This window comes from Acartia tonsa, chromosome 11 (genome assembly GCF_053477335.1).
Source record: "Acartia tonsa isolate MP-2025a chromosome 11, ASM5347733v1, whole genome shotgun sequence".
In the NCBI taxonomy this organism is placed as follows: domain Eukaryota; kingdom Metazoa; phylum Arthropoda; class Copepoda; order Calanoida; family Acartiidae; genus Acartia; species Acartia tonsa.
Genome location: NC_137270.1, coordinates 35742012 through 35756407, shown reverse-complemented (window position 1 = coordinate 35756407; position 14396 = coordinate 35742012). Strand labels below are relative to the sequence as shown.

The window sequence follows — 14396 nt, the reverse complement described above, 5'->3', positions numbered from 1 at the left end:
AGACAAAACTACCTGTATCTAGTGTTGGGGAATTTTTTGTCTGCTATAAAATTGCTTTCTGCTCTTTTGTAAAGATTTGGCTGTGTTAATATTTCGGCGTTATTGGATGATATTCAAAGACCAAATTGAAATTCGGCAATGGGTATATAGGTTGAAATCCTTTATACTAAAATTTGGATGTAATTCATTTAAGATCTCGGAAACTGCTGGATATATGTTTTTACAATTGTTAGAAAAGCTTAGAAAAAGGGAATTTATGGTGTTTTTTTTTATGATATTTATTTTAATATTCATGGGAAATTGTCTGTAATACTATGCTTTACATGATTTTTAAGTATGGCTGAGTTTTCTTCAACCCCCCCCCCCCTCTGTATATAATTATAAAAGTATAGGCAAATATGATGAGTTAATAAATATTATAATGTAAACTTATGTGCTATCTCCCAAGCTAGGACATAGGAGGTACCTGGCAGCACCTTATAAACATAAATATTATTATTAATCTGCACGCACACCTATAAATAAATACGGTAATCCTTTAAAATAATAGAAAATACAGACATACACAAACACTTATAAAGTATCTTCGCAACAATAATGTCTGCAAGTAAAATAAAAAGAAGAATACTGTATAACAACTAAATATAATTTCATTTTCTCCCTCGTCAATAATGTCATTTCTTACTTTTCCTTCTGTATATAACGAAGCTACTATTTGTCCGTCTGTCGGAATCGTTTCCTGGGGAAACTTGAATTTCTTGGCTGGTATTTAGATTAGGAGGCTGATTTTTAGTGTGAAGATTCTCCCCTCTCTCTCTCTCTCTCTCTCTCTCTCTATCTCCCCTCTCTCTCTCTATCTCTCTCTCTCTCTCTCTCTCTCTCTCTCTCTCTCTCTCTCTCTCTCTCTCTCTCTCTCTCTCTCTCTCTCTCTCTCTCTCTCTCTCTATCTCTCTCTCTCTATCTCTCTCTCTCTCTCTCTCTCTCTCTCTCTCTCTCTCTCTCTCTCTCTCTCTCTCTCTCTCTCTCTCTTTCTCTCCTCCTTTTAATATCCCAACTGTCTCGATTTTCTTTGTTAATATTGTCATCCTTGTTTTTGTCTAGTCTGTGTAAACCAAGGGATGTACAAACATTCATTTTATCATAGATAAATTCGCTAAAGTGAAAAAGTCTCTTACTCCAAATAAGTTTCTTTCGGAAATATATTTCACCATCTTCTTTGATGGTATTTATCGTAGATGAAGTTGTAAAAATAATGTGTTAGATGAAGTTTTTCTTTTGGTAAATATATCATATATAGCCCATTTATCATATAAAAGAACATTAAGAACATATAGTGTATCTAAAACCAGCTTTCCGCGTATATTTAAATAATAAATAAATAAGATTTAAATCAGTTTTGTTAGATCCGAAAGGCCGAAGTCCAAGTCTAAAAAAACTGGTATTGGTTTTGCAATTTTTATTTAAATATTATTGGAAAATTTGTATATACGATGTTGTACATTATTTGTCAGTATGGCTGAGAACAGGTTCTAATCCGTCGGATATTAATCGGTTTCGAAGCCATACTGGAAATGTTTATTTACCTGGAAAGTATTGACCAGCAGAAGTTGTAGGTATGTTCCCTCACACAACATCCAGAAGTAGGTTGTCAGCATAAAATAGTTGAGAACCACATGCAGCATTCGACACCATAGCACATTACTAGACCATACGGAACTCTAAAAACATTTATTAATTTGATTGATTGATTTACAAATAATTCTGTAAAACCTTTACTCTAAAAACAAAATGGTTCAATTATACAGAAACATTTGACGTATTTTGGCAAAGAAGTATTAATATAATGACATAGTATCTTGAAACAAAAATATTTTTTTGGCACAGTTATTAAAAGCGAAGCTTTCTACAATTAGGGCCGATTCGTCCGTCCGTCCGTCTGTTAATAAAAGCATGTTATTTTTGTACCAGCGAATTTTAACTTTGAGTGCTGTTATGACAGTTAAATTTAAAAGCGTAGCAACTCTAATCGTTTTAGAAGTCCGTAGGACTATTTAAAACAAGCTAATTTTTAACTTTTTAACCTTTTTTGGTATGATTTAACTATACATCTGAATTTTTAAATTTTGATTCATATGACAACAAGTATTATGTCGACATAAGCATCATACAATTTTTGTTTAGACTTACAAATTCTGCTTGTTAGGTTATAACACTCTACATGTGTTAACGTTAGTTTTTCCTACCCAGGGGTAACTATTATAACCAACAATTCTATAAAAAATCACGAAACCTTATAAAGTATCTGTTGGTATATTTTGTTTTTGTCATGTAACTGAAGAGTGGTGGGGAAAAGGCGGAGGAAAAGGGAGAGAGTTGTGGGGAAATTTTCCTTCAGAGTTGTTGAATGATAAATAATTATAATTGAGATACATTATATTTATCAGAGAACTTTTATAAAACTGTGTGTTAGAAAATAATTAGGTTCTTAAATACATGTAGTTGCTAAATATTCAAGTATAGATTAAGCGGATTAGGTTAAAGTGCGTTTATATGATTTATTTATTTTATGTACAGTAAATACATTTGAAAGTTTTTAAAAATAATATAACACTCAATAAACTTCAAATGATTAAATATTTAAGGTACGTCTGTTTGTCGGTCCATCTATTTATTTCAGGGAGGTTTTATATTAGCCAAAATATATTTCTGGGGAATAACCCCCCCCCCCCCCCCAGGGACTATGTATCTTATAGACAAAAAAATAAAAATGTTATATTAAAATGTTAAAGAAGCTGTCTTAACTTTATTGCTTTTTATTTAGAATAGCTAGTCGGTGCTTTTAGTAAGAAATAGATGTAAAATGGTCCATAGAATTTAAATATGCAATCGGTTTTTTTTTGTAGACCTCTAATTTTTGAATTTTTGAAAGTTTAAAAAAAAAAAATAATTAAGTCGGTCGCGTTTTAAGGTACTAAAACGCAACAAAATAAAAGAAGAAAATTGCCAGTATGAACAAAAATAGTAAGATCTTTAATTTGACACCTTACTTTTTAAATTCTGTTGAGTAATTATTGAAAAAATCAATTTTTTTAACCTCGTTTTAATCAAAACTTTAAACCCAAATATTTTCTCTCATAAGCATAGAAAATATGTGTTTATATATGACTTTAGAATGAGAAAAATATTACGAATCCATTCTAAGCAATATTTTGAAGAAAAAAAATATAATTCTATCCCCTCCTGTGTGGAGCCATATTCATAATGGGTACTATCATTGCAGGGCTCTTTATTTGCACTTTCCTAACCTAGCCCAACCTAAATTAAGCATCAAAAATGCTGTTTTTTCCCAAAAAGTTTATAATTCATATAAAAAATTAAGGATTCATCTTAAATGGGGAGAAACAATGCTCCTATCGGCAAGCGGCGATGCTTCTTTTGTAAAGAAAACTGTACTATTGCAATAAAAGTGTACTGTATATGTGTGTTCCTTTAAAGGAAAAAGAATATATGATATTTGATTAATGCATAGCAGAATATGTAAGCAATAATGGGCAATAAGGATTATTCAGGTTAAAGGGATACATATATATATTTTATCCTTAATTTTCAGGAACGCAGTTATTTCATATTCGAACAGTTGACCGCCAGTACGCCAAGAGTTCATAAAATTGAATGGGACATCTCTCACAATTTTTTAAAAAAATTTTACAAAAGCTTCCAAAATTCTTTATGGTAATTTATTGTCGTTATTTCATTAAAAAAGTTTATTATTGTCACTCTATAAATGTTAAAATTTAACTTGTTCTTTCCCCTTCCCCTGATATTCTCTATAAATAGAGTACTGATCTCTTTACATGTAATCATAACCTATAATAAGTACATCAAGTATACACACAGCACTGTTGGGAGGCCAGATAAAAAAAGTTTATTTTAGTGTTAGGCAAAAATGACTTTGCAATTGTATCAGTAAGTAAGTCTAATAACACCCTTTGCTAATTTTAAAATCCAACCAAATATAATTTTTAAAAAATTAAATTTGAAAATTTCAAGTTCAAATTTCATCCCCTAAAAGCTTACACTCATCCATGATAAGAAAAACAAATATTCATACTTTTCAATTCGTTACAACTTTGCTTTTATGATGTCCGGTCTAACAAAACTGGAATCAATTTTATGGTTTTTGTTTTAATATTCGTGCAAAAATATTTGAAATATGATGCTAAAAATGAGTTTTAAGTATTGCTGAGAACCGGTTCTAATCCAACGGATATCAATCGGTTTCGAGGCCATACTGGAAAAATAGTAACTCTACCTGGAAAAGAACAAAATGATACCAGCAAAGCCAGCTGATATTGTTCAGAGTTAATGCCAAAAACATATTCTGTAACAACCAAACACTCAATACAATAACAATTTAAATTTGTCTTCAATTTATCTTGCTAATATGGAATTCATTTGTTGGTCAGTTTGGTAATCCAGTATGAGGGAAGGTTATGGTGCTATCGCTATTTTTGCCAGCTGCGAGTATTACTTTATCAGAGTACATAAAAAATATCTGGTGCAACATCCAAGTAATAAAATATCGATTACAATATTTTTTGTTTTGTTCTTGATTTTACACACTTTGAATAAAGTAAAGCGTTTGAAAGAACAAAACAGAACAAACACTTTAAAGGAAATCATTAAAGGAGATCTTAAGGGGTAAGACTATTGACGATAAATTGATATATCGTTTACGTACACCAAATTATGATATAAAGTTACCCATTTCAGTAAAATTATTGGCGGTTGCCAAGTTACTACTACTTGTTATGTTACTTTGGCGACTAGTATAAATTACAGTCTATGACCCAAAGTCTGAGACTCCTAAAAATTGAATATTCGATCCATTGTCCCCTCTCTTACTCCCTGTAAAGAAACACTTGTATATAAAGTACTTGCGGTTGCGTCCCTAGCATCTATGTACATCATTAATTAAAATCTGCTGTAGACAATTATAAAGCTTCCCTAAAACTCAGAGTTTAGTGATATCTTAATGAACATTTTACTACTTAATAATATAAATTTAATAGGGTTAGCAACTAAAATATTTACGATGTAAAAATGTAATTCTTGGAAAAATTAAATTCATTTTCGTGATGAAAATAAATATGCAATTATTAAAATATAGATATAATCTTTTTAGATACTAAAATATGAAGCTATATTAATTTTACATTTACTTGAGACTAATATATTTTTTCATCATAAATGTTGCTCTCTTTCTCTACTTATGGACTTAACTTTACTAGTTTCTTTAATAAACCTACTATTTTTTCTCCCTTTTAAAGAGCAAAATTTATACCTTTTATTTTAGCAAAATTTATAGATGTGAAACATGTAAAAAAAAACTTTGTCTTTGAAAAATAATTTAGCCAGCAAATTTAATTTAACAAGTACACAAGATAAGGACACAAAATTAAAACTAGTGAACAAATAAATTTTTAGATTGAAAAGAAATGAAAACGCTGATAAGTGCTTTTTTCTGTCGGGGCTACTCTACAAGTTGCTTTTATTACTAGTGCTGAAAATCCGACGTTTATAACGCAAACAAAGGGCGTAAATTTTGGCGTATTTTCCATAAAATTATGTGTTACTGTTTTATCAAATGCGCTTGTTAAGTCAAACTGTTCTTTATTTTGACCAAATGTATATATATATCAAATGGCTATAATTAAGAAAAGTTTGACTTAACAAGAGCCTTTGACTAAACGGTAAAAACATAACTTTACAAAAAATACGCGAAAAAATGAATCTCTTTATTGAAAGATTACAAAGTCAGAGAAATATTAATAACTAAACTGTTCTCTCTGTTTAGTTAATAACTTTTTTTAAAAGTAGGACAGAATTTAACAGAATAGTCCTTGTTTTAATATATTATGTTCTTAGAATCCTGTCAGTACAAAAAGTATACGTTTATAGACAAACTCATAGTTATAAATGTTCCTAATAGACATCATTTTTTCTACTGTTTTTCATTGGGGGAGTTGTAAAATTTGTTAGTGGTTATTCTTCTATGTAGGGTTGACTTATCCCCCTCTAACCCTCCCTAAAATTATAACCCCAAGCTTAACCCAACCTATTTTCAATGTTTGAAAAAAACGTATAGCCCCTCTTGGGCTATTCTAACCTCTTGTTTAACCTAATCTAACATTTTTTTGTGAACAAATTACAAAGGTTTTTAAAGTGCCTTTAAAAATGGCGTCTTATTAGAATAGTCAATTGTTTTTTTCAGTCTAATGTTTTAAATATATATCCCCATTTTTATAGGAACTATAAAGAGTTTCATTTTTTGCAAATGTTTTCTAGATTCTGAATCTGAAAGAAACTGCCTAATATTTTATTTAAATTGAGTGTTTTCCTTATGCACAGTTATTCTTCCACAGGAAAGGCTTTTACACAAAGTAAATATTGTCAGGGATACTATCAAGCATACCAGGGAGATAGATAGACCTAAATAATAGGGTTGGGCTGGATATCCGGCCGGATACCGGATATTGAAACCATCCAACCAGATATCCGGCAATATGATCTTTTATATCATACTAAGCATTAATTCTTGAATATCCGGTTATCCGGCCAAATTTGTATCCGGCCCATCCTTACAGTAAAATATTAAAAAATAAAAACTATCTATCAGTATCAGATCAGGTAGATAGATAGACCTAAATGATAGGTCTGTAATTTATATATAAGACAATGGCCGATAAATTGATGTACATCCCCAAAGATGATTCACAAAATTAACCTTTCTGTAAATTACAATTACAGCCAACCCATCAAAATTGAATAAAAGTCACCAAAGTTTTAAAGCCAACCAATTAGAAAACATTATTATAAAACTTTGGGCCCTAGTGTGATAAACCTTTCAATTTCCCCTTCCTCCCTGATTATATTTACCTGCTACGGTAAAGTTATTTATATTATTTCTGAAGTAGAAATCTTTATGATTAACACAGCCTGTATAGTTTGACCAACTCCTAAAAATAATAAAAATTCAGGTTTATATTAATTTTAGACCTTTTGTGAATTTATCCTTAATAAACTCTGGGTGGAAGAATCATAATCTGTCCAGTGTTTAATTTAACTTTTAATCTTAATTTTTAAAATGTATTAACCCTTAACGGTCGGGATGGGGGAGGGGGCGTTGAACGCCCCCCCCTCCGGTTTTTTCTATCTCATTTTCTGTGTGTGAAAGATAAAGAGCCAAAACTGCATGACTTTTTAAGTATGGGTATGACACATAACTGAGAGTTGGAATTTTTTGAATATCTCCATCCTGGCGGGCACAGGATGCCAGCAAACCTGGCAGGGTCATCCAGGTAAAGAGGAAAAATATTTTTTGACTATAACAAAGCATTTCATCATACCAAAATACTAAAATATCCTCTAGTAGTACATCCTTATATGAAATACATTTGTTCAAGTCACTTTCAGGTTCCAGGTATGATCCTGCAGGTCCTCCAGGTCTCCGGAAATCTTTGAAAGGCTCCTGTGGCTGCAATTTTTGACTTAGAGACTTCAAATTTTAAACTTAAGCTTTTTTTTTACATGTCTACATAACGTATTAAAATTTCATCAAGATCCGCCGTCGTTTTCCCGCTGACCGCCGACTGCGGCGGCTGGCAGCTGCCAAGTAAAGCTGCGGCCGCTGAAATTTATATTTTGATATATCTAATGTAAAATTTACATAAAGATAAACATTTTTCTGGAAAAAATGAACCTCGTAAAAGTGTCTCACTATGACGTCAGAAAAAATTAACAATTAACCAATGAGAGACCGCTATATATTTTACCATTAGTCAATTACAGTGAATACTGGCTTCTCTTTGGTTAATTGTTAATTTTTTCATGACACTTACGAGGTTCGAAAAAATTGTTCTTCTAGCTTCAAAAGTAAGAAAATTACAGCCGTTTGAAATTTTTAAGTAAAAAAGACCTAAAAACAAAGGTTGTTAAATAAAAGGATAAAGAAAGCGAAAATTGACTTAGACTTATAAAAGGTCGAAAATTTATTATCAAACAGGGGACTGCACAAAAAAATTTAGCCCTCTAGCTTTAATAGGAACTGAGATAATAGGGGGGAGGGCGTTGAACGCCCCCCTTCCCCCGACCGATTAAGGTGCGGCAAGGAACCCGACTGTAAAGGGTTAAGGAGCTCTGAGCCTTTACCAGCTGAAGAAAAACAAACTTTTCCCCAACTTCTTGTGCTATTAACACATTTTTTTGTTGCAAAGTTACTCTAAAACTCACTTTGTCTGTCCGTCCGTTAATTATACTATAGGGAAAATTTGATTTTCTCAGTGGCTATTCAAGATAGACGGCTGAATTTTTTTTTAAGTTTCCCTACGCAAATAAGCATTCGGTATATAATTTACTTTGACCGTCAGTCTGTCCGTCATGCAACAAAATGAAATATATCAGAAAATATATGAGAAAGTTTTCGTTATTTTTTTTCTCTCCAATATATTCCTATTCTTAATTTTGTCCGTCTTTCTATCTATGATTTTTTGTGCTTCGCTACATATGGATGTTGTCATCCTTGTTTTGATTTGTGGCGGGAGATAATTTTTACCTGTTTGAATCCGGATGGATCCACCAGGTTCCATTTTCGTCGCAGGTCTTGACAGCTGTCTGAGTGGGCACAAAGTTGAGGTCAGGTATCAGGGGACACGCTGTGGTAGCTACTTCACCTACAACATACATCAGCAGCTGATGATCAGCTTATACCCAAAACGAAATTTATTTTGAAAAAATCACGAAACCTATACCCCATTTTCAGGTGTCATTGGAAGGCAACACATAGTAAAATTGACGACCTTTTTATCTTCCCCCCAAATTTATTTTTTCATTATTTCGCTTGTTGGCTATACCTTATTCCTGCATATACATACAAAAATAAAATATTATAATATCTATATATAGATCGTAGTATAGACAGATTTCCGCGGATATTAATATATCAAAATGAAAAAATGGAATTAAACCAGTTTTGTTAGCACAGATGTGATAAAGGCATTGGCTAAAAAACTTATATTAATTTAATTATTTAACTTAATATTTGTAGAAAATTGTCTGTAGTAAAATGCTATACTTCTGTATGGCTGAGAACCGTTTTTAATCAAGTGAATATAAATCGGTTTTGAAGCCATACTGGAATGATTTTTTTTTTAAATTTCCCAATAAAATTGTACGAATTTTCTTTTAAATTTAAAAATATCTTAAGAACTTATATCATCTGTCCATTTAGAGATTAAATTCCAATCCCTTCCGTAAAGATAAATAAAATTAATCTTAAAGGAGATTAAAGTAAATTTTTTCATTAAATTTTACAATTTTGTTAGAAATTATTTCTATTATATTTTTCTTCTACTTCATGACAACATGAAACGCAAAAACACGTTACCCAGCGAGACAGACAGACAGACAATCATTTACCTTGCAATTTAGTAATATCAGGTAATAGGGACAAACAGACTAATAAACTGACATATAAACAGAGAGACATATATACAGACAGACAGACAGATAGACAGACAGACAGACAGACAGACAGACAGACAGACAGACATATAGACAAACTTACAGTCATACAGACAGACATATAGACAAACAGACATAAAGCCAAACAGACAATAAGGACAGACAGACATACAGGAAGACAGATAGCCATACAGACATACAAACAGACAGACATAGAGACAGACATAACGATAGACATACAGACAGACATACGGACAGACAGATATACAGGCAGACAGACAGACAAAAAGAACAGACAGATAGCCATACAGACATACAAACAGAAAGACATACGGACAGACTTAGAGACAGACATACAGACAGACAGACGGACGGACAACTAGCAAACACTGTACCTTGGGGAGTAGCATTATAACAGGACAATGAACCAAAATTAAGGAACATAAGTTTGTCAGGTGTTATGGACAAACAGACGAACAGACAGACACACAGAAAGACAGACGGACATCTAGCAAACACTGTACCTGGGGGAGTAGCATTATAACAGGACCATGAATCAAATATGAGAGGACAATAGTTGGTCGGAGAATACGGATGCCTAAATAAAATCAGATGTAAACAAAATACGTTTTCATGAAACTGAGGCCTTTTGAGTTGAAAATAGTTATGTCTCGCATCGTATTATAAAAAGCTTTCCGCGGATATAGAATGTACAATTATAAGATTAAAACCAGTTTTTAGCCCCGAGGTACCGAAAGCACGGGCAAAAAAAAGTGGTTTTAATCTTATGATTGTACATTTTTATATTCGTAGAAAACTGGATATAATACGATGCTAGACATAGTTTTTTCGTATGGATGATAACCGGTTCTTATCCACCGGATTCGAATGAATGCGAAAATAGTTATTTCTCGCATCGTATTATAAACGGCTATCCGCGGATATAGAATGTACAATTATAAGATTAAAACCATTTTTTTAGCCCCTAGGTGCCGAAGGTTTTAATCTTATGATTGTACATTTTTATATTCGTAGAAAGCTGGATATAATACGATGCTAGACATAGTTTTTTTCGTATGGATGAGAACCGGTTCCTATCCACCGGATTCGAATGAATACGAGAAAAAATATTACTGTTCTTTCATGTAAACCTTAAACATATAGAACATCACCACAATAATTATATTGATTAAAACTAACCATCATGAAATAGGATCCCAAGGCCATACAAATGTCGAGAAAGCCTTGACAATTTTTGTTGAATTTGTGAAGAAGTGAACACTAGATGCCTATTTTCAAAAAGGCATAAAAAGGGTTCTTCATGCATATTTCTTGACCTTCCAACCTTGAGGGGTTAAGAAATCTTTAAAAATATGTTTTTTAAAAAACCTTTTTCAGAATGAAATTTATAGGATGTGGTCCATTATTTTAATTATTTCATACAGGAATTTAATTCTTATAAGTATTTTGATACAACATATTATGTAGTTTATACTATATTCCTAACCTATTATTAGAGGAAAATACGTAATTTTCTTGTTAGTTTTCCTTATTTCTAAGAATGAAATATAAGTAAGCACTTTTATACATGTATATTTTTTCACAGCAATAAGTGCATGGTAATATAATGTAATAACAAGGATAATTCAGATCGACGAAGGTTTTTATGGTGTCTATAAAAAATGACGTCATACAATACAAATGACCAATTATAGGCCAACATACAGACTAAATTACTAGGCAAGCCAATATACATTTAAATTGACCAAAGGTAGGCCAGTATTTCATCATTTTTTATAGGCACTAAAATCAAAACAATGAGGTTTATAAACATTACCTTTCAATACATTTGACAAGTCGTTCTATGAGGTAGGGATCAGCTGAAATATAAATATATAAGTATAGTTCTATGAGGTAGGGGTCAGCTGAAATATAAATATATTAGTATAGTTCTATGAGGTAGGGATCAGCTGAAATATAAATATATAAGTATAGTTCTATGAGGTAGGGGTCAGCTGAAATATAAATATATTAGTATAGTTCTATGAGGTAGGGATCAGCTGAAATATAAATATATTAGTATAGTTCTATGAGGTAGGGATCAGCTGAAATATAAATATATAAGTATAGTTCTATGAGGTAGGGGTCAGCTGAAATATAAATATATTAGTATAGTTCTATGAGGTAGGGATCAGCTGAAATATAAATATATTAGTATAGTTCTATGATGTAGGGGTCAGCTGAAATATAAATATATTAGTATAGTTCTATGAGGTAGGGATCAGCTGAAATATAAATATATTAGTATAGTTCTATGAGGTAGGGGTCAGCTGAAATGTAAATATATTAGTATAGTTCTATGAGGTAGGGATCAGCTGAAATATAAATATATTAGTATAGTTCTATGAGGTAGGGGTCAGCTGAAATATAAATATATTAGTATAGTTCTATGAGGTAGGGGTCAGCTGAAATATAAATATATTAGTATAGTTCTATGAGGTAGGGGTCAGCTGAAATATAAATATATTAGTATAGTTCTATGAGGTAGGGGTCAGCTGAAATATAAATATATTAGTATAGTTCTATGAGGTAGGGATCAGCTGAAATATAAATATATTAGTATAGTTCTATGAGGTAGGGGTCAGCTGAAATATAAATGTGTATAAGTACAATTGTATAACCCAGATAACATTCTGGCCCAAGTGGTGGGGACCCTTTTCGTTTGCTAGCAAATTGTTTTCTGCTTTATATGTAGCGACTTGGCTACGTTTATATTACAGACGCTTTTGGCTGATATTGAAAGACCCAATTGCAAAGTCTTGTACCAACCCTTTGGTAGAGTTACATATAGCTCGTGCCCCCTCTATTCTTTTACTTTTAAATCTGAAAAAACACCAGAATATTTTAATTTGTCAAATTTAGAAATAAACACACAAAAAATATTTCAAGGGTGACTGCGTAGTTACTGCAAACAGTCTGTTAGTACGTCACTTTTTCATATTCAAGTAAAATGAATTAGTTTCTTTTTCCTCCAAAATATTTTATTCAGATCGTAAGAATTTATTATTGTTGTTTTGTATTTCAAATTTTACTGTTGCCCACGTGAAAAACAATACGTGTAATGTAAAATATATTTGATGTTAAACTGTTAGGTTAAATAAATATGTTTTTTTTTTAAATTTGATAACACACTAATAAAGAAATAACAGTAAATAATAATACAGCAGGGGCCATACAGAGAAGATTCCTAGCTCAGACGGTTCCATTGTGACGTAAGAACATACTTTAGTTATAGACTAGTTGCGCTAATAATAGAAAATTAAGGAAAATTTTATTCATTAGTAACGCAGCAATTATAATTAATGATTAAGTTCAAAGGCAGATTTTTCTAGTGATTAATTACAGAATGATCACTTTATTTGATGTACTGGTAACCTAATTTTCAAATATTCAAATAAATGCTTTTTATCTTGGAACCTTTTCTAATTTTTAAGTTTTCTAAATTACTTTAACATTACTTTAATATTTTCTGGATAAATATTCATGGTTTTTATGGCCTTTCAACAAAAACTTTTAAATTAAATTAATTTGCTATTGTCACATCGCTGTATCCCTGTTGATATACAGAAGAACGGGTAGACATACGGACATACCATTAGCTATAAAGTATCTAGGCTAGGGGTGGGCCGGATATCCGGCCGAATACCAGATATTGAAACTATCCGGATACCGGATATCCGGCGGATTTTTAATGCCGGATAACCGGTTATCCGGCCAGATATCCGAATTTTTTGCCGGATATCGAACGTTGGCAATATATCTGACTGGATACCGGATATCCGGCCAAAAAAGTATCCGGCCCAACCCTAATCTAGGCTACTAATTATAAACTTACCTAGATAAAATACAGATTCTGGATTATTCACATAGCTTAGAAATTCTGTTAAATAACTCTACAACAATTTTTTAAAAATTACTTCCAATTAGGGAGGGAGGGGACATTGGGCTGTTTAGTACACAAACTTTTAGAGTAACATTTTCGTATTAGTTGGCTTAACAACTTTAGGGACTTATGGAAGTTTTCCTGGTTGGTTTATTTAGTTCAGTGTCCAAACGTTTCAACCAATAATTGTAATTTACAAAAAGGGTAATTTTGTGTATCATTATTGGGAATTTATATCAAATAAATAGGCCATTGTCTTATCCATTTAATCCCTGACTACCAATTCATTGTTTATAAGTTTCCTGTTAACAAAAAAGGCTACTATTAGCTCAATAAATAAATTTTTTGGAGATATTTATTTATAGCGCATGGAAGGGGGTTAAATAGCTTGAAACCTTAAGCTGCCGGAGAACTTAAGCTTCAGAAAAAAACCTTACTTCTTTATAAACCCAATTACTTATTTTAGATTTAATTTTTTTTTTTTTTTGGGGGGGGGGGTTGGCTCCCCCTCATTTTTTTTTGGGGGGGGGAAGGGTTATTTTTCATTTTTTTGGGGGGTTGGGGGTGTCCCACCCCCCAAGAAAATAGTTATAAACCTTCCCGGGACCTATGAGAAGCTACCCTGTTAAAGGAGAAAGAGGGAGGGGACAGGGGGTGATTCAACAGTCTACTTTTAATTTTAGTTTTTAGAATAAGAAAAAATCACGAGGGGATGGGTACTTTTTTGTTTCTTTTACTTGGAGGTTGTAGGTACCGGACCCTCCCCCAAAATAGTTATAAACCTTTCCAACACCCAAGAAAACCTAAACTGTAGAGGAGAATCATATCGGTTTAGCGAGATCCTATAGTAACACAGACATTAATATCCTGTAACTTTTATACAATAAAGATGTACTTTGTATATTTATAGATAATCAAATCAGAGTAATGG

At 32.0% G+C, this 14396-nt stretch overlaps 2 protein-coding genes across 2 annotated transcripts in view; both read right to left on the bottom strand.

Moving 5' to 3' along the window:
* The window catches only part of LOC145331265 (uncharacterized), a 34066-nt gene extending 29689 nt beyond the window's left edge, over positions 1-4377 (bottom strand). The window contains exons 1-2 of the mRNA XM_080175883.1: positions 4313-4377; positions 1584-1718 (exon numbers count right to left, since the gene is read on the bottom strand). Of these exons, the coding sequence (XP_080032009.1) occupies positions 1584-1682 (99 nt within the window). The 5' untranslated portion in view covers positions 1683-1718; positions 4313-4377. The remainder of the gene's footprint in view (positions 1-1583; positions 1719-4312) is intronic.
* Positions 4378-6379: 2002 nt separating this feature from the next.
* Positions 6380-13753, bottom strand: LOC145331264 (calcitonin receptor-like). Its single transcript, XM_080175882.1, has 7 exons — positions 13746-13753; positions 13418-13473; positions 11360-11402; positions 10047-10120; positions 8615-8732; positions 6940-7019; positions 6380-6492 (listed from the first exon to the last, which is right to left on the bottom strand). The coding sequence occupies exons 1-7, from the start codon at positions 13751-13753 to the stop codon at positions 6380-6382; spliced, it is 492 nt and encodes a 163-aa protein (XP_080032008.1).
* Between the last annotated feature and the right edge of the window lie 643 nt (positions 13754-14396).

What these genes read in the sequence shown, in the direction of transcription:
- LOC145331264 (XM_080175882.1), bottom strand. An exon ending in AGAATCTGTATTTTATCTAG is followed by an intron (nt 11,403 to 13,417) that starts GTAAGTTTATAA and finishes TTTATATTTCAG; the next exon opens with CTGATCCCTACCTCATAGAA. An exon ending in TTATAATGCTACTCCCCCAG is followed by an intron (nt 8,733 to 10,046) that starts GTACAGTGTTTG and finishes TGTATGTTGTAG; the next exon opens with GTGAAGTAGCTACCACAGCG.